A 25,236-nucleotide genomic window follows, 5' to 3' on the forward strand; every position below is an offset into this window, starting at 1 on the left:
GAAATTTCTTCCGACGAATAATGAGGTGGTTGAAGTCACTAAAAAGATGAACAGTAAAAGAAAGAAGTGAATGAAATTTCTTCCGGCGAATAATAAGGTGGTTAAAGTCACTAAAAAGATGAACACTAAAAGGAAGAAGTAGATGAAATTTCTTCCGACGGATAGTGAGGAAAACTTGAAAATTTAATATATTAGGAATTGGGTAATTTAATGTTTGTTCTGTTCGTATTTATAAGACAATGTCCTCGTGGATTCGTTTTTTGTTAATTTTTTATATGTTATGCTCAGTTCGAGCCTGGCGAATTGAAGGCCATGACATTCTCGTTATATTCTTTTTAATTTTGATGTAATGTGCAAACAAATTAATATATATATATTTTCATATCTAGCTGTTCTAGATCAACAAACCTTGTAATTTATAATATGTTTGTGGCCCAACTCAAAATGCCTCTGAGGCTTACCAGTGGCCCATGGCCCATTGGTTGAGAACCAGTGGTCTAACAGGACTTCGATTTGACTAATACATCATTATTCAAAGTCTTCGTGCGTGAACTGCTTGCAAAATTTATAAAAACAGATATTAAGTTCAAGGAATGAAATACGGAATCAAAAATAAATTATATTCGGGCACAATATCACGGCAATCTATGTACATAGATGTGTGGTCAACTGCGCGATTATTATTAATTTTTGATTCCTATTTTCGTATTTACAAAATACAACGGCGATCCATGGACTTAAAATGTGTGGTAAACTGCCCGATTATAATTAATTCTTGATACATATTTTCGTATTTATAAAATAATAAAAGATATATATGCGGACATTGAAGTGCCCGAATATAAAAAAAATCCATTCGTATTTACGTACTCACGAAAAAATTGTCGCAAGTCAGAAATATAATTTATACTTTATCCCGCTTTTTGCAAATAATTTGGATAATGATTGGTATTTAAAAGTATGGACTTTTACTAGGATGATTTTGTGTTGCGCAAAATGTTCAAATCTATGACCGATAGCACTATTTTAAATGCTTGTCGTATTAATTTAAATCTGATAACGTAACTCATGGTATATAAAAATATATCGCAGTAATCTGCAAATATGAAATGCATGGTAATATAGTCATGTTGTAGATAACAGTTATTCCATTGTTTATTGTATGCAAATTCCTTCATATACTATAGATCAGTAGTCGGCAACCACCGGGCCGCGGCCCATCGCCGGTCCGCGGAAAGGTCACTACTGGTCCGCAGAAAGGTGACATGAAAACGTACAATGCCATTGTTATCTTCATGTGAGGTTGGGTTTTTAAAATGGCAATTACAAAAACGAAAGATCGAAGTGGGTTTAACGTAAGAAATACGTTACGTGAATAGTATCACCTTCGTTTTTGAATGTATTGTCAACATACATTTTCTAACGCATATTATTTATTAGATTAGTTCGTTTGTATAAAGGTGGTCCGCCAAAATTTTGGTCAGGCTTTACCGGTCCGTTACTTAAAAAAGGTTGCCGGCCACTGCTATAGATCATTGATTTTCAACCAGCGAGAGACCTCCGGGTGTTCCGCGGAAAATTGCTTTTTTTGCAATATTATGACGTCATAACTGATATTTAACCGTCCGATGGATTTATATAAATTTCACAAAGCGCGGTTCACAACCGCTTCCAATCTTGCTATCATTTTCTACTACCTATCTTTGCGAAATGAGTTTTTTAAGCATGGCCGGTCTAGGGCTGTGCAAAATATTCGAATAGCGAATACAATATTAAAATATTCGAATGCCATTTTACTATTCGTATGTACAATACCACATAATCTGTACCGCTTTGCTTGGGCACGGAATTCACGCCGGTAAATCGATCGCTTGGATTACGCGAGAATTCACCCTCGGCCTCCACTGTTATTTTGCAAAAAGCGTGCCGACACTAGTCCGTAAATGTAGAAACGTCAACCCAAATAAGATATCTAAAATAAAGTTACCAGCCTCCGCATGCATGACCCGAATAGAAAATCATTTTCGGAAATTAAGAGTTACAAAGACGTTTTCGATACATGGTGAAAACGGCAATTTTAGGTCGTCAGAAAATTTGAGTTATATAATTGGTACTCCTGTAATATGCGAACCAAGACGTTGGACACCAGAACGTAGTATGTGTACCAGGTTAGGCTAAAATTTTGTTCAAATTTTCCTCATTTTAGTTCTATTACGAGTTCGGGGACTAGCCAGGTGACTCCTATAGTATTCGTACCTGAAGTTATGGCCTGACCCTAACTTGGTACACATACTACGTTCGTGTGTCCGCCATCTTGGTTCACATACCACGGGAGTACCATATAAATAGCATAGATTTGAAAATGGCGAGTCAGAGTTTTGAAAAGCCGGTATAAAAACTTATAACCAGATAAGAAATGACAGGCCATACTTTCTTTTAATGGACTTTCTAATAGCTCGGCGTGTATTTTTAGTGATCCATTTCATCCTTGACCAAATAATGTTTCAAAAATGTGAACATTATACTCGACCATGGATGGAGTCATCGTCGGAATTGACTACATTTGTTGCATTTTGAAGCTTTTCTTGCAGTATTAATTAGGGCGTGACATCATCAAAATCGTCAAGTGGAGTGTTGAATTGCGTAATTAAAATTGAATCCCGTAAATAAAATTATGAATTTCCCGGTAACGTTATTAGCTATGTATTGGTCGGGGTATTGATTTGTTGTAAAATAAATGGTGACTTGAGGTGATTAATTATAATTAGAGTCTTCCCTTCTACTAGGTACGAAAAGCACTTGGGCACAAAATTGTTTACAATTTTTTGGTATCAGGTCGCGTATGTAAAATATCGTTCAAGAGTGCTGCCAAACGACAACGTAGAAATGCCTTTATTTCAGATTTTAAATCAACATTCTTTATTCACGCAATCACAGCTTCACAGATTTATCTAATCACAGTATCAAATTGATTTATTTCGAAAATAACACTGAGCCTAAGAAAGTCAATTGTCGTCTTAATAATAAATGTGTGCATCCCGTTGACGATAATTATAATATTATTTGCTTAAAACTGGGACATTTAATTTGCAAACGGCGATAAGTTAGATCAGAGTCGGCGCAAAAGATAAATATCAGAATACAATTAATTTGGCTTTGAAATCACTCCTTAATGTCATTGAAATCTGTCGCTGATGTGAACTCATAGTTATATCAATAATATGAAATCTCGATCTCCGCAGACCCACGGGAATTAATAGTTGCGCAAAAGAACAAATGGCGGGAATTTAAAAACGTTCAGGGGGACAAAATATCAGCGCATATGACGAAATTAACCAGTAAAAATCGCTTTGTTGCCGATTTTCAATGTTTCTATTAATTTCCAAATCTACCTCCGACGTTCTGGACCCTGCTGCGTATAAAAAATATTCGGTATTGGACTATATGGTATTTGTTAAGAATATTCGAATTATTTGATTCGAAAAAAATATTCGATTTTGCCCACCCTTTTCTTGGCCGCCATAAGAGTATAAAAACACGAAAAATTGAGAGTCGTCGAGCAAGAGCTGCGTGTTTGTCTCTCTCAATTAAATTCCAGCCAGAATAAAAAATTGAAACTCATCGAAACAGGCCCAGATATTACATTAAAATACCATTTCTGTTCCTAGCTCATCGGTAGCTCTGAATCGGAATATGTGTAACGTCTTTTCCAGCTGAAGTTGACAAGCTAATATTAATCTCGTTAATTTATTTTTTTCCGAAATGATCGATGTCAGTTAATTGCATAATATAGTTTATTTCCAAAAATCTCATTTGGAGTTCCGTCACAATTTTAGAATAAAAAAAGTGTTCCGCGATACAAAAAAGGTTGAAAATCACTGGTGTACGAGGTTAGGGATCAGGTTGTGCGACATCTTGGTGCGCATACTTCAGTAGTACCAATATTTCAATTTCAACGAAGTTTAAATTAAATTTCAATCAAAATTAAATGTTTTCTAGAAGTCGGTATCTGATCGTTTATCAATTCATGTCAAGGCGTACTATAACTTAGTCGCAGAGAAGGTGTGCTGTTGCATATTTTTAACAAAATTGCAACGAACTTTCGGGTATACGATCCATTTAAATTTGCGTGTGATAGAAACTTAGGTCATTCAGTGGAATACTCAACTGACAGATTGAAGGAAATTAATTACCCACACAGCACGTCAGCATCTCGAGTGATGATCAGGGTGTGTTGCGCTGAACATGAAAATGAATGAAGGCAGATCAATAAAAGTAAATAACGAAAAATTCATTTACATTCCCGTCTGGCAATTGGTGTTATTTGGAGTGTTTGTTTTTCTTCGCTAAATGGCTCTCTTTCTTTCGAATCGTGTAAATCAGATTCGAAAAAAATTGCGATTTGAATCGATTCAATTCATAAATCTAAAAGGGGCATGCCTACTCATCAGTCCGTTTTCAGGGTCTTCATCCAATCTCACTTCCGTCGGGATATGTTTTGGCTATTTAACTCTCCCAATGTTCGGTATTTTAGTGACTTCAACCGCCTCAAAATTGATAAGACAAAATATCATCTAACCCTAACGTACTTCTTCCTTATAGTGTTTAGATTTTTAGTGACTTCAGCCACCTCACCACCCGTCGGAAGAAATTCCATCCACTTCTTTCTGTTAGTGTTCAGCTTTTCAGTGACCTCCGCCACCTCATTATCCGTCGGAAGAAATTTCATCCATTTCTTCCTTTTAGTGTTCAGCTTTTTAGTGATTTCAACCACCTCATTATTCGCCGGAAGAAATTTCATCAACTTCTTCCTTTTACTGTTCAGCTTTTTAGTGACTTCAACCACCTCATTATTCGTCGGAAGAAATTTCATCAACTTCTTCCTTTTACTGTTCAGCTTTTTAGTGACTTCAACCACCTCATTATTCGTCGGAAGAAATTTCATCAACTTCTTCCTTTTAGTGTTCAGCTTTTTAGTGACTTCAACCACCTCATTATTCGTCGGAAGAAATTTCATCCACTGCTTCCTTTTAGTGTTCAGCTTTTTAGTGACTTCAACCACCTCATTATTCGTCGGAAGAAATTTCATCCACTTCTTCCTTTTAGTATTCAGCTTTTTAGTGACTTCAACCAGTGACTTCGACCACCTCATTATTCGTCGGAAAAAATTTCATCCACTTCTTCCTTTTAGTGTTCATCTTTTTAGTGACTTTAACCACCTTATTATTCGCCGGAAGAAATTTCATTCACTTCTTTCTTTTACTGTTCATCTTTTTAGTGACTTCAACCACCTCATTATTCGTCGGAAGAAATTTCGTCCACTTCTTCCTTTTAGTGTTCAGCTTTTTAGTGACTTCAACCACCTCATTATTCGTCGGAAGAAATTTCATTCACTTCTTCTTTTTAGTGTTCAGCTTTTTAGTGGCTTCAACCACCTCATTATTCGTCGGAAGAAATTTTATCCACTTCTTCCTTTTAGTGTTCAGCTTTTTAGTGACGTCAATCACCTTATTATTCGTCGGAAAAAATTTCATCCACTTCTTCCTTTTAGTGTTCAGCTTTTTAGTGACGTCAATCACCTTATTATTCGTCGGAAAAAATTTCATTCACTTCTTCTTTTTAGTGTTCAGCTTTTTAGTGACTTCAACCACCTCATTATTCGTCGGAAGAAATTTCATCCACTTCTTCCTTTTAGTGTTCAGCTTTTTAGTGACTTCAACCACCTCATTATTCGTCGGAAGAAATTTCATCCACTTCTTCCTTTTAGTGTTCAGCTTTTTAGTGACTTCGACCACCTCATTATTCGTCGGAAAAAATTTCATCCACTTCTTCCTTTTAGTGTTCAGCTTTTTAGTGACTTCGACCACCTCATTATTCGTCGAAAGAAATTTCATCCACTTCTTCCTTTTAGTGTTCAGCTTTTTAGTGACTTCAACCACCTCATTATTCATCGGAAAAAATTTCATCCACTTCTTCCTTTTAGAGTTCAGCTTTTTAGTGACTTCGACCACCTCATTATTCGTCGGAAAAAATTTCATCCACTTCTTCCTTTTAGAGTTCAGCTTTTTAGTGACTTCGACCACCTCATTATTCGTCGGAAAAAATTTCATCCACTTCTTCTTTTTAGAGTTCAGCTTTTTAGTGACTTCGACCACCTCATTATTCGTCGGAAAAAATTTCATCCACTTCTTCCTTTTAGAGTTCAGCTCTTTAGTGACTTCGACCATCTCATTATTCGTCGGAAAAAATTTCATCCACTTCTTCCTTTTAGTGTTCAGCTTTTTAGTGACGTCAATCACCTTATTATTCGTCGGAAAAAATTTCATTCACTTCTTCTTTTTAGTGTTCAGCTTTTTAGTGACTTCAACCACCTCATTATTCGTCGGAAGAAATTTCATCCACTTCTTCCTTTTAGTGTTCAGCTTTTTAGTGACTTCAACCACCTCATTATTCGTCAGAAGAAATTTCATCCACTTCTTCCTTTTAGTGTTCAGCTTTTTAGTGACTTCGACCACCTCATTATTCGTCGGAAAAAATTTCATCCACTTCTTCCTTTTAGTGTTCAGCTTTTTAGTGATTTCGACCACCTGATTATTCGTCGAAAGAAATTTCATCCACTTCTTGCTTTTAGTGTTCAGCTTTTTAGTGACTTCAACCACCTCATTATTCATCGGAAAAAATTTCATCCACTTCTTCATTTTAGAGTTCAGCTTTTTAGTGACTTCGACCACCTCATTATTCGTCGGAAAAAATTTCATCCACTTCTTCCTTTTAGAGTTCAGCTTTTTAGTGACTTCGACCACCTCATTATTCGTCGGAAAAAATTTCATCCACTTCTTCCTTTTAGAGTTCAGCTTTTTAGTGACTTCGACCACCTCATTATTCGTCGGAAAAAATTTCATCCACTTCTTCCTTTTAGAGTTCAGCTTTTTAGTGACTTCGACCACCTCATTATTCGTCGGAAGAAATTTCATCCACCTCTTCTTTTTAGTGTTCAGCTTTTTAGTGACTTCAGCCACCTAACTACACGTCGGAAGAAATTTCATCCACTTCTTCCTTTTAGTGTTCAGCCTTTTAGTGTTTTTTAATTTTTCACCTTTGGGAACACCTCAACTTCCGTTTTCCCTCCACTTCATCCGTTTCTTCCTTCAGCCTTTTAGTGTTGTCCAAAAATTATGTTATGTGTTCATCTATTCTCAGCAAGTTTATTGTTGCATAATCCATTTATTATATACAAAAACGAAAATTTTGCCGAAAAATGGCAGCACCCTATTCAACGGCGCAGAGCGTCGCTTCTACTTTAGCTATTCTTGTCAAAACACCATCATTCGGTAGAGGGCGATAACAATGTATATATCCATAGTTAATATAACAAGAGAGCTACGCCCAAATATATGGACACGTCCGTTCGCAGTACAGTACGGTGTACCGTACCGTCAGATCACAGTCTACAAATATATTCACACCAAGTGAAGCAGTACAGTAGGACACAAATGGGCGTCCGTTGTCCCCAGAACGTTTAATGACGTCATAGCAAACAAAAACAAATCTCACAGAGCTAACAGAAATAATTAAAATGGATAAAAGTAATAGCCTTCTGAGGAAAAATTTTATCTTCAACCACCTAAAATTTCAAAGCAATTGGTCCAGTATTCGAAGATAAAAGCGGTTTTTTAATATTTCCACTAGGTGTGTTATTCTGTGTCAAATAACAACAAGAACAAGAGAGCTACGCACAAATATATGGACACGTTAGACCAGAGCGAATCAGTCCTTACCGGTACCTTTGACGCTACCGGTACCCTCAAAAAAGTTCTGAATTTCCAGTAGCAAGAATTTTGCAGAATCAAAACGTACAGCCAGTCATGACACTGACTAAAATCCGTGTTCCCATGGATAAAAAATAATACAGCAAAATTTTAGACGAAATATCAAATTTCATAGAATTCACGCAAAATTTTGAAAAAGATAAAAGTAATAGCCTTCTAGCGAAAAAAATTTATCTTCAACCACTGAAAATTTCAAGCAATTGGTCCAGTATTCGAAGAGAAAAGTGACTTTTTAAAAACGTGTCAAAGACCAAGAACAACAACAACAACAACAACAACAACATAATATTGAAACGATCGTTATGTCCCCTACGTGTCCAACAACATAATATTGAAACGATCGTTATGTCCACTACGTGTCCAAAATAGATATAATATAATAGAATAAAAATATATATAATATAAAAATTGATAACCACATAGAGACGAATCAGAAGATTATTTTAAAAGAAATTCGTAATTTTTATAAAAATTTATTCCGTTCAACTATGCCATAGGAAAAAGAGATCGACGATGTACTCTATTACTTGGATATTCCAGAAATGGCTGAAGAAACAACTGAACAATGCGACGGCACAATTTCAATGGCAGATTGCAGTAAAGCACTCAATTCAATAAAAACAATAAAAGCCCAGGAGCAGACGGAATCCCCTGTGAATTTTATAGAAAGTTTTGGGACAATATCAAGATTGCTTTGTTGAATTCCTACAATCATTCTTGGTATACAGGAGCACTCAGCGATACCCAACAACATAGATTAATTTTCTTGATATTAAAGAAGGATAAAGAAAGAAATTACATTAAAAACTACCGACCGATTACTTTGCTCAATGCAGATTATAAGATCTTAAGCAAAATATCAACAACCAGAATACAGAAAGTTATGAATAATATCATCAATGAAGATCAAAGAGAATTTTTCAAAGACAGACAAATGGGTGAAATCATTAGATTGGTATGTGATTTGATAAATTATACTTCACATCATAATATACCGGGTGCAATTTTTAATTTCGACATTTGTAAAGCTTTTGATAGCGTTGAATGGTCCTTTTTATTTAAAGTTCTTGAGAAATTTGGCTTTTACAGAAATTTTATATCTTGGATCAAGATCATGTACAGAAACAGCTCATCGAATGTTGTAAATAGTATTTACATATCAAATAACTTTTTATTAGAAAGAGGGTTAAAACAGGGAGATCCCCTCTCACCATACCTTTTTACAGCGTGCATCGAAGTTTTGGCCATTATGACTAGATCAGATGAAGGAGTTAGGGGAATACGAATTGGCGATTCTACTATTAAATTAGCATTGGCAGATGATGATACAACTGTGTTTACAGATGGCTCGAGTACCAGTGCTGAAAACCTTTTCAATATTTTAAATGTATTTGGTAATATTTCTGGATGCAATACTAATCTGGAGAAATCTCATATAATGCAAACTGGAAAACCTATAAACATAGATCACATTGCTAATTTTGGCCTCAAATTGACTTCTTCATTAAAGTTGCTTGGTGTAAATATTCCTGTTGACTTATCCAAGTTATTGGATGTAAAGTTTCCTCAAATCATAGACAAAGCGAAAAATTTTATCCAAGTATGAAAAAAAACTTGGAAACTTGTTGAACTTAAATATTTGAATGATTTAGATTTTGCATCCTTGTTAAAGGGAAATTTATTTTGGAACTCTCATTTTATCAAAAACATTCCATTTATCACTATTAAGGACATGTAATTATACTGGTATAACTATAAAAATATTGTTACAAATGTACATATACTTTATCAATCCATATGGTACAATAGAAAGTTGCAATACAGTAGGAAACCTTTTTATATTTCAACATGGAAAGAGCATGATATTTCTATTTGAAACATTTGATTTCTAGCAATATATTGTTATACTTATTTTGAGTTAATTAGTAAATATTGCATGCCATATAATACTAATGATTATAGAACTTATTACACAGGCAGTATTCCTGAGGAATGGAATGAGATTGTTCAATTATGTGATGACTTGAAACAAAACTATTGAAACGAAACTTATTTCTTTTGGAATAATTTTTTTCAAAAAAGCTATAGTTCTGAATAATGTTTTATATGGATTCGGACTAGTGAAAACAAACCTCTGTGAATTTTGTAAATTACATATTGAAACCCTTTTGCATTTATTTTATTATTATCCAATCACCATTGAATTTTGGTCTGACATACCCAATACATTGTCTTTAAGACCGAAAACTTGGATTTTAATCTTGGCATGAAAGAATGTTTTATTGACTTCGATGACATTCCTGATATGCAATTCATCAACTGTGTGCTGTTAGCTGCACGTTTCTTTATATATAGATGCCGGATTCAAAGGAGTAAACCAGTTTTTGATGTTTTTTATAAATTCATTTCTGATATTCGAAACAATGAGAAATATCTAGCAATGAAAATTGATAAAATCCTGATACACAATACAAAATGGCGTTTATTTTTCTAATCATTGATTACTTAGCTTAAACCTGACAACTGTGTTATTGTTTTTTCTCATTTGTTTATAGTCTTTATGTAATATATATTTAAAAGTGTGAGAATTAAAAAAAAAATTCTATCATGTTTATTCTGTAAGATAATGTCATGTTATGAAAAAATACTCTTATGTCTGTGTTATTGAGTAATATTACTATTTATTTATTTCTATGTTTTTATGTATAAAATCCAAAACTATCTATGGAATGATTTATGGAATTTATTAATATTGTTTACTGCTATAATGTTCTATAATTTATAAAAATCCAAAAAAGGCATGTCCTATAGAGTGATCTGAAATGATATTGTAATTTATTGTTTTTTGATTTTGAACGATATTGTTTATTGCAATATTGTTTTTATTTAATGAAAACTCAAAAAAAAAAAATTATTCTTATAAATTCGAAAATCGTTTTGATTACACCGGTTGTGCTATATTTATTATCAACATTTTTTTTTATTTATGTTACACAGTTCTCACGTTACGCTTGAGTAATGCGTCATGGTATTCTCTCAACGGGCTATTGTGTCGCGTGTAGTCCTCAGCTATCTGGCTGTGGCCGATGTCTAATCGGGATGTAGGTTATCAGACTGATTTGATATCGTTATATACTGTTTGAATGTCTTGTGCCTTTGACAGAAATCGATTGCTTCTGCGAGAAAAACTCATAAAATAACATCTTGAGACAAATTCATCTATGTTACCAAATTTTAATTTCCAATCATCATCGTTATACATACCACGTGTGGCAACTTTTTAATTTAACGTCGACTGAAATACCGACCGACACTCGACCAGGCGTGTGTCGCGCTTGGGCGATAGGAACGGATTCATCGGCGACTCGAAATCCAAGAGTCAGAGTTATTTTATTTGTCACTTCAAGATATATGTAACTTATTGGAAGCGCAAAATTAATGTAACAAAACGCATTGTTTTGCGTTATAACTTATTTTATATAACGTATTTTCGGAAACCGGGTGTCGTGAAAAGTAAATTGTGATCTAAATTTATCGCAAATATTGTTTTATCATGTATCGTCGGGTACTCATCATCTTCCGGGAGAACTCGAAAAGTAATTTCATGTAAAATAAAGAATGTTTCACTATTTCGAAAAAGTAAGATTGTTGCAATCGTAAAATCACCTGTCAGATGGCATTCGGTACCAATAATAATAAACTAGAATTCGGTTGGAAACCGAAGACCTATCGATCGAAGGTTGGGGGATCCCCAAAACAGTGGTCTTACTCCATAGTGACACCATGTGTCCCATCCCTAATTAATTAATAACTCGCTAATTATACGACATAATCCATAATCCATCCAAAATCGATAGGCTTCTGACCCGAGCTAAGATGAATGCACATGCAAAATTTGGAGCAGATTGAATCTCGCTTTCGTGAGATATCGCGTGCATCTAACACACAGACACCTATCAACTTACTTACCGATCAAGATCGATAAGTAATAAAATGGTGCAATAACGTCGAGGAAACCTCCGGAATCGGTATTCTATATCTTTTATCACTACCTGGGAGTATCTGAATTCTTACTTTTATGCTATTATCCTGATTTGAACCTTTAATCACTATCCGACGCAGAGATGACTGGCAGATTCCACGACCACCTACTTTATCATAATGCCTCAGCTTGCGTTACGTGATACAGTATTTCATTGTCTTTACACTCGATAAGTCGATAGTATACTTCATGAGTGGCCAACCATTCAGAGACAAGTTATTTCAACCAACAAAACCATACCAAATACGCAAATAAATTCAACGGGAAATCCTCTTCCGTATACTTCAAAATATAGCAAACTGATGACGTAGCAACGCATCACTCATGCGTAGCAAACCGGCCGTGAGCGAACTATATCCAGTAAACTATGACATATCGTGATTTATCAGAGTGATCGCAAGATGGCGTAGGAGATTTCTATAGACCTATATTTCCTAATTATTAATTCCGTTAAAATAATAAAGTTTCACGCTGCGTCAAAAGTTATGTCAAACCCACTTAGATCATTTTCGCTCACTTCCGAGGCACATCACGCTGCGTCGCGGAAAGGAACTTTGACGCCCGACACAACGGATTAAGCCAGAGTTCCAGTGTAATATTTCTGTATTTTGTTCGGTCCATGTGTGATTATATGCTAAATTACAGTAATAAGAATACATGGGCACTTTTTTCTTAAGGATTCCTGTTCTATCGAGAGTGCTCCCATAATGTCTCGGACCTTGTCTTTATTCTTTTTGTTTAAATTGTACATATCGCCGTTTCATAGACTCCAGACCTGTTTCTAGTATGGAGTTCAAGCTTTTCGATTGCGTTAGATGATACAGTATTTCATTGTCTCTACACTCGATAAGTCGATGATATACTTCATGGGTGGCCAACCATTCGTTCCTTCCGAAGGCGTCTTCGAGCATGTTTTCATGCTTTATTCGGTCATTGCGGACGTCAAGAAGCATAAATTTAATTTTTATGTGGCGTGTCTTGACATCCGTAATGCTTACGGGCCAGTAAGACATGGTGCCATTCTCGAAGTCCTATGACATTTTGATGCACCGGGGTACAGGTTGGAAACGGTTGCTGACGTTTACAAGGATAACGTGTTCACCATTCGAACTATTGTGGCGGGACTGGAATTGTCCTATTTTTTATTTTATTGTTTTGTATTTTATTTCGTGTCTAGTTATTGCATATGCATTGATGTGTGGAGTCTGAGCCCTAATTCGCCCGACAGTTAGATTCAGTTACTAGACTCCAACCACCACTGAGAGAGAGAGAGAGAGAGAGAGAGAGAGATTTATTTCGTCAACCAGAAAAAAACAGTCATAATAATAAATAAAAAATGGCTATAAAAAAGTACGCTTTTTTCGGTATAGACTGGAAGGAGCGATGCGACCATGCGGTCATCGAAGTCAGCCCCCTCCAAGTTTACGCTGATAAATTCACAGTAAAATATGATTAATAGAAATGGTTGAAGTTCACGACAAAAAATTTGAAAAAACAAACAAAAAAAATGAAGTAAATAGAAGTAATTAATTTTTTTTCTCCGTGAAATCAATTTTTAAATGATGAGATTTGAAAGTGAGGAGTAAGACCCACAAATTAAAAAAAAACGATTTTGGCTATTGGACTACTATACTCAATGTAGATTTGGACACATAACAATTGTTCGAATCAGCAAGGAGCCAGCCTCACATGTACGAATGAATTTCAGGAGATAAACAACATGGTACTCATGTAAAACAATTGTTTCAAGAGAGGAATCAACCTTCCAACAAGAATATCGGTCAGAGACCGAGGACTTATCGATCAAAAGTCAGGGGATCCCCCAAAAAAGCGCTCTTACTCCATAGTGACAACTTGTGTCTCATCGCTTATTGATTAATAACTCGCTAATTATACGATATACTTTGCCCAAAATAAATAGGCTTCTGGTCCGAGATATGATGAATGCACATGAAAAATCTGGAGCAGATTCGATCTCGTTTTCGTGAGATATCGCGTGCATCTAACACAGTGTTTTTCAACCTTTTTCGAGCCACGGCACCCTTTTTCGATTGAGAAAATCCCGCGGCACACCAACATCTGAAAATGTGGCAAAAAGACCTAATATTCACAATATGCTATATTGTTCATATGAGTTTTTTTAAATATTGAAGAATGATGTTGAATTGGACATTTTCAATATTAAACAAATAAAAACAAGGACAAAAAGTATTTCACAATCGTCCATATTTATTATTCTCACTCAGTGTGAAACCTGGGGCTGTTTGGATGAAGACGGAGCAGATATCCTGGCAGGAATCGATGAAAGGCACACACGAAGCTCTTCATCAACAGCTCTAAGTCTTTCTCTGTTTTTAGTTTTTATAGCAGTCAGGCTTGAAAAGCTCACCTCACACAGATATGTTGTGGAAAATGGGAGCAATGTCAAAATAGCTTTGTGGGCCAGCATGGGGAACTCCTTGGCAGCTGCCAACCAGAAACTGTCCAAAGGTAGATCATCAAAGCTTAGCTTGAGACAACGATCTTGTTTCAGTTCAGTTAGTTTCTCCTGCTTCTGCAAAGTCATGTCCATTCCAAAAGCTGATGCTGAGCTGAATGGATCCCTACCACAGTCAAGGTACTCTGTGGTGACTGAAGAGAAATAAAATGATATCTTCTGCTCAAGAATTTTCAAATGTTTAACTATTACCTCACACAGTGCAGCAGTATTAACACCTTGACATTTATTGGTGAGTGGGAACATTTCAAGATTGCCATTTCCCACATGTCGCTGGCAGAGTTGCACCTTGGAACGGAATCTATTTATTTTATCTGTTCTTGTAAGTAGGTTTTCATTTCGGCCTTGCATTCGTGTGTTCAGTTCATTCAGATAATAAAAAATATCTGCCAGGTATGCCAGTCTTGCATAACACTCTTCACTTGCAAGCAGCTTTGTGTACTCGGACCCCTCGTTCGTCAGAAACACTTTAAGGTCCTCTCGCAGCTCATACACACGGGCCAGCACCTTGCCGCGCGACAACCATCCTACCTCCGTATGAAACAGCAAGGCTTTATGCTCCGCTCCCATTTCTTCACACAAAGCCGCAAATATGCGAGTTTTCAAAGGTCGTGACTTTACAAAGTTTACCATACGCACAACATCATCCATCACAGGAACGAGGTCTGCCGGTAAAGTCTTGGCTACGAGGGCTTCGCGGTGTAAAAAACAGTGCGTTATGATCACATCTGGGTTTTTCTCCTTCACTCTGCTTACAAAGCCTCTGGTGCGCCCAACCATGGCTGCAGCTCCATCAGTGCAGACACTCGTGCAGTTCTTCCACGTAAGTCTTCCTTTTTCTAGATATTCTGATGCAACGCGAAAAATTTCCTCTCCCGTTGTTTTTTCTGGCAAAGCCTTGCAAAATAGAAAGTTTTCTCTGATTGTGTCTCCATCCACAAACCTCACATTAGCCAAGAGCTGAGCATGCCCACTAATATCAGTAGACTCATCAAGTTGCAAAGCAAATTTATATCTCATTTATTATATCTCATATTATTATCTATATTTATTATATCTCATTGATGCGTCTGGAAATTGTGTTATCTGAAACAGTTGGACTTTGGCTATTTCTTTAGCCGCTTCGGGCCCGAGCATTTCAGTTACAATGACTTTGCAGGCGGGAAGTATTAATTGCTCTGCCACACACAGTGTGGGACTTTTTTGGTTTAGCCACAAGTTCAGCTACGTACCTCATAATGAGGTAACTATGATTCGACCGACTCAGGCTCAAATTCATTTCCGCTCTTCCTGGCTGCGCTTTGCATTTGTGATGGAGAAACTTTTTAAAAGAAAAAATGCGCACTTTGTACTGGACCCTGGACAAAATCCGGGCCCTAGTATGAGTGGAGGTGAAAAAAAAGCAAAGACAACGAAAACTTGCTTTTATTTGGATTTACTTGTACCGGAGATGCAACGGGCACCGACTCCATTGTGCTTGGTATGTGGTGAAACGCCCTCCAACGGTGCTATGGTTCCAAGCAAGCTCAAACGACATCTTGAAACTAAACACCCTTTACTTCAAAACAAAAATGTGGATTATTTTGTTCGCCTGCGTGATCAGACAGAGAAACAGGCCACTCTCATGAGAAAAATCGCAAAGGTGAACGCGAGAGCCCTTAAAGTTAGCTACCACGTAGCTGAACTTGTGGCTAAATCAAAAAAGTCCCACACTGTGTGTGGCAGAGCAATTAATACTTCCCGCCTGCAAAGTCATTGTAACTGAAATGCTCGGGCCCAAAGCGGCTAAAGAAATAGCCAAAGTCCAACTCTTTCAGATAACACAATTTCCAGACGCATCAATGAGATAATAAATGAGGTTATAAATTTGCTTTGCAACTTGATGAGTCTACTGATATTAGTGGGCATGCTCAACTCTTGGCTAATGTGAAGTTTGTGGATGGAGACACAATCAGAGAAAACTTTCTATTTTGCAAGGCTTTGCCAGAAAAAACAACGGGAGAAGAAATTTTTCGCGTTGCATCAGAATATCTAGAAAAAGGAAGACTTACGTGGAAGAACCGCACGAGTGTCTGCACTGATGGAGCTGCAGCCATGGTTGGGTGCACCAGAGGCTTTGTTAGCAGAGTGAAGGAGAAAAACCCAGATGTGATCATAACGCACTGTTTTTTTACACCGCGAAGCCATCGTAGCCAAGACTTTACCGGCAGACCTCGTTCCTGTGATGGATGATGTTGTGCGTATGGTAAACTTTGTAAAGTCACGACCTCTGAAAACTCGCATATTTGCGGCTTTTTGTGAAGAAATGGGAGCGGAGCATAAAGCCTTGCTGTTTCATACGGAGGTAGGATGGTTGTCGCGCGGCAAGGTGCTGGCCCGTGTGTATGAGCTGCAAGAGGACCTTAAAGTGTTTCTGACGAACGAGGGGTCCGAGTACACAAAGCTGCTTGCAAGTGAAGAGTATTGTGCAAGACTGGCATACCTGGCAGATATTTTTTATTATCTGAATGAACTGAACACACGAATGCAAGGCCGAAATGAAAACCTACTTACAAGAACAGATAAAATAAATAGATTCCGTTCCAAGGTGCAACTCTGCCAGCGACATGTGGGAAATGGCAACCTTGAAATGTTCCCACTCACCAATAAATGTCAAGGTGTTAATACTGCTGCACTGTGTGAGGTAATAGTTTAAAATTTGAAAATTCTTGAGCTGAAGATATCATTTTATTTCTCTTCAGTCACCACAGAGTACCTTGACTGTGTTAGGGATCCATTCAGCTCAGCATCAGCTTTTGGAATGGACATGACTTTGCAGGAGCAGGAGAAACTAACTGAACTGAAACAAGATCGTTGTCTCAAGCTAAGCTTTGATGATCTACCTTTGGACAGTTTCTGGTTGGCAGCTGCCAAGGAGTTCCCCATGCTGGCCCACAAAGCTATTTTGACATTGCTCCCATTTTCCACAACATATCTGTGTGAGGTGAGCTTTTCAAGCCTGACTGCTATAAAAACTAAAAACAGAGAAAGACTTAGAGCTGTTGATGAAGAGCTTCGTGTGTGCCTTTCATCGATTCCTGCCAGGATATCTGCTCCGTCTTCATCCAAACAGCCCCAGGTTTCACACTGAGTGAGAATAATAAATATGAACGATTGTGAAATACTTTTTGTCCTTGTTTTTATTTGTTTAATATTGAAAATGTCCAATTCAACATCATTCTTCAATATTTAAAAAAACTCATATGAACAATATAGCATATTGTGAATATTAGGTCTTTTTGTCACATTTTCAGATGTTGGTGTGCCGCGCGATTTTCTCAATCGAAAAAGGGTGCCGTGGCTCGAAAAAGGTTGAAAAACACTGTGTTAGATGCACGCGATATCTCACGAAAACGAGATCGAATCTGCTCCAGATTTTTCATGTGCATTCATCATATCTCGGACCAGAAGCCTATTGATTTTGGGCGAAGTATATCGTATAATTAGCGAGTTAGTAATCAATAAGCGATGGGACACAAGTTGTCACTATGGAGTAAGAGCGCTTTTTTGGGGGACCTTACTTTTGATCGATAAGTCCTCGGTCTCTGACCGATATTCTCGTTGGAAGGTTGATTCCTCTCTTGAAACAATTGTTTTACATGAGTACCATGTTGTTTATCTCCTGAAATTCATTCGTACATGTGAGGCTGTCTCCTTGCTGATTCGAACAATTGTTATGTGTCCAAATCTACATTGAGTATAGTAGTCCAATAGCCAAAATTGTTTTTTTTTTTAATTTGTGGGTCTTACTCCTCACTTTCAAATCTCATCATTTAAAAATTGATTTCACGGAAAAAAAATTAATTACTTTTATTTACTTCATTTTTTTTGTTTGTTTTTTCAAATTTTGTGTCGTGAACTTCAACCATTTCTAGTAATCATATTTTACTGTTAATTTATCAGCGTAAACTTGGAGGGGCTGACTTCGATGACCGCATGGTCGTATCGCTCCTTCCAGTCTATACGGAAAAAAGCGTACTTTTTTATAGCCATTTTATATTTATTATTATGACTGTTTTTTTTCTGGTTGACGAAATAAATCTCTCTCTCTCTCTCAGTGGTGGTTGGAGTCTAGTAACTGAATCTAACTGTCGGGCGAATTAGGGCTCAGACTCCACACATCAATGCATATGCAATAACTAGACACGAAATAAAATACAAAACAATAAAAAAAAAAATAGGACAACTCCAGTCCCGCCACAATAGTTCGAATGGTGAAAACGTTATCCTTGTAAACGTCAGCAACCGTTTCCAACCTGTACCCCGGTGCACCAAAATGTCATAGGACTTCGAGAATGGCACCATGCCTTACTGGCCCGTAAGCATTACGGATGTCAAGACACGCCACATAAAAATTAAATTTATGCTTCTTGACGTCCGCAATGACCGAATAAAGCATGAAAACATGCTCGAAGACGCCTTCTGAAGGAACGAATGGTTGGCCACCCATGAAGTATACCATCGACTTATCGAGTGTAGAGACAATGAAATACTGTATCACCTAACGCAAACGAAAAACTTGAACTCCATACTAGAAACAGGTCTGGAGTCTATGAAACGGCGATATGTACAATTTAAACAAAAAGAATAAAGACAAGGTCCGAGACATTATGGGAGAACTCTCGATAGAACAGGAATCCTTAAAAAAAAGTGCCCATGTATTCTTATTACTCTAATTTAGCATATAATCACACATGGACCGAACAAAATACAGAAATATTACACTGGAACTCTGGCTTAATCCGTTGTGTCGGGCGTCAAAGTTCCTTTCCGCGACGCAGCGTGATGTGCCTCGGAAGTGAGCGAAAATGATCTAAGTGGGGTTGACATAACTTTTGACGCAGCGTGAAACTTTATTATTTTAACGGAATTAATAATTAAGAAATATGGGTCTATAGAAATCTCCTACGCCATCTTGCGATCACTCTGATAAATCACGATATGTCATAGTTTACTGGATATAGTTCGCTCAAGGCCGGTTTGCTACGCATGAGTGATGCGTTGCTACGTCATCAGTTTGCTATATTTTGAAGTATACGGAAGAGGATTTCCCGTTGAATTTATTTGCGTATTTGGTATGGTTTTGTTGGTTGAAATAACTTGTCTCTGAATGGTTGGCCACTCATGAAGTATACTATCGACTTATGGAGTGTAAAGACAATGAAATACTGTATCACGTAACGCAAGCTGGTCAAGTGCGGTCAAGTCTCGGCATCCGCTTTGTACCTCAGCCCGACCGACCCAGCCCTTAGAGCCAATCCTTTTCCTGAAGTTACGGATCTGATTTGCCGACTTCCCTTGCCTACATTGTTCCGTCGGCCAGAGGCTGTTCAGCTTGGAGACCTGCTGCGGATACGGCCTCGCACGACAATTACACCATCTCCCTCGGATTTTCAAGGGCCGACGCGGGTTCACCGGACACCACAAGAGACGCGGTGCTTTACGGAGCTGCCAGCCCTATCTCCGGGCGAACCAATTCCAGGGCCTGCGCTCCTTACCAAGAAAAGAGAACTCTTCCCGGGACCCACGCCAGCGTCTCCGAGTTCGGTTGCGTTGCCGCATAGGGCGCCGAAGCGCCAATCTCCGTGTCGAGGCTCGGGAATATTAACCAGATTCCCTTTGGGACACCGGGGGCGAAGACGAGCAACGCCCCCCGTCGAACTGCGTTCGCTTGTTCCTTAGGGCCGACTGACCCATGTTCAACTGCTGTTCACATGGAACCCGTCTCCTCTTCGACCTTCAAAGCTCTCATTTGAATATTTGCTATTACCACCAAGATCTGCCGTGTAACGGCCCGTGTCGTCGCGACGGCCGGGTATAGGCCCGGCGCTCCAGCGCCATCCATTTTCAGGGCTGGTTGATTCGGCAGGTGAGTTGTTACATACTCCTTAGCGGATTCCGACTTCCATGGCCACCGTCCTGCTGTCTAGATCAACCAACACCTTTTGTGGGCTCTGATGAGCGTCGCGTCGGGCGCCTTAACCCGGTGTTCGGTTCATCCCGCATCGCCAGTCCTGCTTACCAAGAGTGGCCTACTGGGCACTCGCATTCGAGGCGCCCGACTCCAATTAAGCGAGCCGGGCTTCTTAGCAATTTGAAGTTTGAGAATAGGTTGAGGACGTTTCGTCCCCAAGGCCTCTCATCATTCGCTTTACCAGATAAAACTGCGACAAAGCGCCAGCTATCCTGAGGGAAACTTCGGAAGGAACCAGCTACTAAATGGTTCGATTAGTCTTTCGCCCCTATACCCAAATAGGACGATCGATTTGCACGTCAGAATCGCTACGGTCCTCCACCAGAGTTTCCTCTGGCTTCGACCTTACAAGGCATAGTTCACCATCTTTCGGGTCCCAACATGGACGCTCTTGCGCGACCGCCCCGGCAGAGCGGGTGCGATCGGCCGGTCGTGCGCCGGCGCCCGCACGGGGCTCCGGGTCCGACCTCGTTAGGCCAACGGCCGCCTTCACTTTCATCTCGCCTGCGAGTCTCGAACCACTCGACGACTCGCGCTCATGTTAGACTCCTTGGTCTAACACCGAAGCGGCAGCCCGCCGAACACCGGCACTGCGTACAGTGCAGACCGAACGGCGACGGCCGCACACAGAGAGCGCGTGGCATCTTTTCCTCGTTCCGCCGCCGGGCCGCACCGCCCGCGCGATGTAACACCCCCGCCGGAGCGGAGGCCACCTTCGCGCGGGGACTTAGACTGACGGCAAACCGGTCGTGACCCGCGCCGGTCGCTAGTGCGCTGAGACGGTGCGCGAGCCGACTCGGCAGCGGCGCCTTAAGCGTCCGCGAACCGAGACGGCGCGCCCCCGCACCCAACTGAAAGCGAGCCGGCGACCTGACGGGCCCTCCCGTTTGCCTCTCAACGGTTTCACGTACTCTTGAACTCTCTCTTCAAAGTGCTTTTCAACTTTCCCTCACGGTACTTGTCCGCTATCGGTCTCGCGACCGTTTTTAGTCTTAGGTGGAGTTTACCACCCGCTTTAGGCTGCGTTCCCAAACAACCCGACTCCGAAAAGACCCGAAGCGGCAAAGGCAAGCGCCCCTATGGGCCTAACACCCGCCGTGGGACGAGGCCTCGATCAGAAGGACACCGGCGCTCGCCGTCAGCCGCACTGGGACTTCCGTACGTCACAACTCGGCGCGCTCGAGAAGCGCGCTGATTCGACGCTGGACTCTTCCCGGTTCACTCGCCGTTACTCAGGGAATCCCTGTTGGTTTCTTTTCCTCCGCTTAATAATATGCTTAAATTCAGCGGGTGCTCTCGCCTGAACTCAGGTCGTAGGTTTCAGGCGGGCCGCTTCTTCCACGGCCCGCTGGCATCGCAAGTCGTCGCCGCCGGCGCCGACCGAGCGCGTACCGTCGCCGCCTTGGCCCACGGTCGGTCTTGATCTCGTGACCGGACCGACCGACCTGGACCTGCCCCTCGAACGTCGTTGAACGTCGAGAGGCCGGCGGTGTACGGGACACGCGGTCGCGCCGAGAAAGCTCGGCGACCGCTTCAACTTGGGGCGACGCGCGGCCGTCTTTGCAGAGGCCCGACGACGGCCCTCGGGTGAGGTCGAACGCGACCCTGAGGCAGACGCGGTCCCGGGATTGACCCGAGACCGCAATTCGCGTTCAGAAGGTCGACGTTCAATGTGTTCTGCAATTCACATTACTTCTCGCACTTGGCTGCGTCCTTCATCGACTCGCGAGCCGAGTGATCCACCGTTAAGAGTCGTCCTCGACGTTTCGCCCGGCGCCGAAGCGCGCGGACGTCACACTGTGGGATTGACCACAAAACCACCACCGACAACAACTGCACAAAAACACCAACAAACGGCGCCGAGCGACCGCCGGGCTGGGCCGGCGGCACATCGAGCGCGGAAGCGCGATGCGCGAGGGACGTAATCAACGCAAGTTGATGACTTGCGCTTACTGGGAATTCCTCGTTCAAGGGAAACAATTGCAAGTCCCTATCCCAATCACGAATGAGGTTCAACGGGTTACCCGGACCTTTCGGCCTAGGTTAGACACTCGCTGCTTCACTCAGTGTAGCGCGCGTGCGGCCCCGGACATCTAAGGGCATCACAGACCTGTTATTGCTCAATCTCGTGTGGCTAAACGCCACTAGTCCCTCTAAGAAGTTAGACGCCGACCGAGAAGGTCGCGTAACTATTTAGCATGCCAGAGTCTCGTTTGTTATCGGAATTAACCAGACAAATCGCTCCACCAACTAAGAACGGCCATGCACCACCACCCACAGAATCAAGAAAGAGCTCTCAATCTGTCAATCCTACCTGTGTCCGGGCCGGGTGAGTTTCCCCGTGTTGAGTCAAATTAAGCCGCAGGCTCCACTCCTGGTGGTGCCCTTCCGTCAATTCCTTTAAGTTCCAGCTTTGCAACCATACTTCCCCCGGAACCCAAAGACTTTGGTTTCCCGGAAGCTGCCGGAAAGGTCGTCATGGTAACGCATCCCGATCGCTAGTTGGCATCGTTTATAGTCAGAACTAGGACGGTATCTGATCGTCTTCGAACCTCTGACTTTCGCTCTTGATTAAAGAAATCATTCTTGGCGAATGCTTTCGCAGTAGTTCGTCTTCCGCCGATCCAAGAATTTCACCTCTAACGGCAAAGTACGGACGCCCCCGTCTGTCCCTCTTAATCATTACCTCGTGCTCCGAAAACCAACAAAATAGAACCGAGGTCCTATTCCATTATTCCATGCAACACTATGCAGGCGAACAGCCTGCTTTGAACACTCTAATTTTTTCAAAGTAAACTTATCGGCCACCGCCGACACTCAGTCAAGAGCACCGACGGAGAACCGAAGGTGAGGCGAACGCAACCAGTGACACGCCTTGCGACGGACCGGCGGCGCTCGCCCAAAATCCAACTACGAGCTTTTCAACCGCAACAACTTTAGCATACACTGTTGGAGCTGGAATTACCGCGGCTGCTGGCACCAGACTTGCCCACCAATGGATACTCGTTAAGAGTTTTAGGATGTACTTATTCCAATTACAGGGCCTCGTTAGAGTCCTGTATTGTTATTTTTCGTCACTACCTCCCCGTGTCGGGAATGGGTAATTTGCGCGCCTGCTGCCTTCCTTGGATGTGGTAGCCGTTTCTCAGGCTCCCTCTCCGGAATCGAACCCTGATTCCCCGTTACCCGTTATCACAAAGGTAGGCACGTAGCGTACCTTCGACAGTTGATAGGGCAGACACTTGAATGATACGTCGTCGGTGCAGAGACCGTACGATCCGCGTGGTTATCCAGAATCATCAAACGTCACAGGACGAACCCGGTCGGTTTTGATCTGATAAAAGCGCGCCTCCCGAAGTCGGCGCTTAATGCATGTATTAGCTCTAGAATTACCACAGTTATCCACTTCGCTTACGAGACCAAATAAACCAAGACTGATTTAATGAGCCATTCGCAGTTTTGCTTTACGAGAACTCGTACTTGCACCTGCATGGCTTAATCTTTGAGACAAGCATATCACTACTGGCAGGATCAACCAGATAGCTGCGGCAGCTGCGCTTGGCCCTTGCTGGGCCGCCCGGCGCGTGCTCGTCGCATTCGTTTAAGACCGAGGCGATCGCCTGCGGCCGTACTCAGCTTCGACAGTTGCTGGCCGCGACGTCCACGCTCTCGCCGGCAGTGCCAGGCGGAGCGATTTGCGTTTTTTCTTTGCTCACCCTCTCTCGGGCTCGATCCATTCAGTTTCGCACAAACAAGAGCTCTGCCGGCCGCCTGCAGCGGTGCCTAAAATCCGGGCATAACAATGCGACCGTTCTGCTAGGCCGACAAGCGCTCAAGCCAGACGCTCGATCGAGCGCCCCCTACATATTAGTCGAGACAACGGCTCGCTCATTAGCATCGCGTTTGTACTTTAACTTTTTTCGGCTCGGCTTCTTTCGACGCCGATGCCGGCGACGCAGCACTCTCTCGCCCGCCAGCCACCGAGAAAAGTGTGCGCTCCGTCCCGCCCCGCACCGCACGCCGCTCTTTCTTGGCTCATTCGAGTTTACTGTCTTTCGCTCTAACATACCTTACCTAGGGTTAGGTTAGTATGCTTGCACGTGCAGTCCTTCAACTTTTTTCGGCTCGGCTTCTTTCGACGCCGATGCCGGCGACGCAGCAATCTCTCGCCCGCCAGCCACCGAGAGAAGTGTGCGCTCCGACCGGCCCCGCACCGCACGCCGCTCTTTCTTGGCTCATTTGAGTTTACTGTCTTTCGCTCTAACATGCCTTACCTAGGGTTAGGTTAGTATGCTTGCACGTGCAGTCCTTCAACTTTTTTCGGCTCGGCTTCTTTCGACGCCGATGCCGGCGACGCAGCAATCTCCCGCCCGCCAGCCACCGAGAGAAGTGTGCGCTCCGACCGGCCCCGCACCGCACGCCGCTCTTTCTTGGCTCATTTGAGTTTACTGTCTTTTGCTCTAACATGCCTTATCTAGGGTTAGGTTAGTATGCTTGCACAAGCAGTCCTTCAACTTTTTTCGGCTCGGCTTCTTTCGACGCCGATGCCGGCGACGCAGCAATCTCTCGCCCGCCAGCCACCGAGAGAAGTGTGCGCTCCGACCGGCCCCGCACCGCACGCCGCTCTTTCTCGGCTCATTTGAGTTTACTGTCTTTCGATCGAACATGCCTTACCTAGGGTTAGATTAGTATGCTTGCACTTGCAGTCCTTAAACTTTTTTCGGCTCGGCTTCTTTCGACGCCGATGCCGGCGACGCAGCAATCTCTCGCCCGCCAGCCACCGAGAGAAGTGTGCGCTCCGACCGGCCACGCACAGCACGCCGCTCTTTCTTGGCTCATTCGAGTATACTGTCTT

At 41.4% G+C, this 25,236-nt stretch overlaps 2 protein-coding genes, 1 non-coding gene and 2 pseudogenes across 3 annotated transcripts; 1 reads left to right on the forward strand and 4 right to left on the reverse strand.

Moving 5' to 3' along the window:
- Nucleotides 1-14,113: 14,113 nt before the first annotated feature.
- On the reverse strand, nucleotides 14,114-15,388 carry LOC144429539 (zinc finger BED domain-containing protein 5-like). Its single transcript, XM_078117615.1, has one exon. The coding sequence runs from the start codon at nucleotides 15,386-15,388 to the stop codon at nucleotides 14,114-14,116; it is 1,275 nt and encodes a 424-aa protein (XP_077973741.1).
- Nucleotides 15,389-16,673: 1,285 nt separating this feature from the next.
- Nucleotides 16,674-17,498, forward strand: LOC144429540 (protein FAM200A-like). The gene is made up of 2 exons (XM_078117616.1): nucleotides 16,674-17,046; nucleotides 17,110-17,498. Exons 1-2 carry the CDS (start codon nucleotides 16,674-16,676, stop codon nucleotides 17,496-17,498), a joined length of 762 nt encoding a protein of 253 aa, XP_077973742.1.
- Nucleotides 17,499-19,724: 2,226 nt separating this feature from the next.
- On the reverse strand, nucleotides 19,725-21,672 carry LOC144430316 (large subunit ribosomal RNA; annotated as a pseudogene).
- Nucleotides 21,673-21,981: 309 nt separating this feature from the next.
- On the reverse strand, nucleotides 21,982-22,135 carry LOC144430211 (5.8S ribosomal RNA). The gene has a single exon (XR_013479367.1). It is a non-coding gene; the product is annotated as a 5.8S ribosomal RNA (ribosomal RNA).
- A 135-nt stretch (nucleotides 22,136-22,270) lies between these two features.
- On the reverse strand, nucleotides 22,271-23,923 carry LOC144430278 (small subunit ribosomal RNA; annotated as a pseudogene).
- Between the last annotated feature and the right edge of the window lie 1,313 nt (nucleotides 23,924-25,236).

The sequence above is a fragment of the Styela clava genome, chromosome 11 (genome assembly GCF_964204865.1).
Source record: "Styela clava chromosome 11, kaStyClav1.hap1.2, whole genome shotgun sequence".
In the NCBI taxonomy this organism is placed as follows: Eukaryota; Metazoa; Chordata; class Ascidiacea; order Stolidobranchia; family Styelidae; genus Styela; species Styela clava.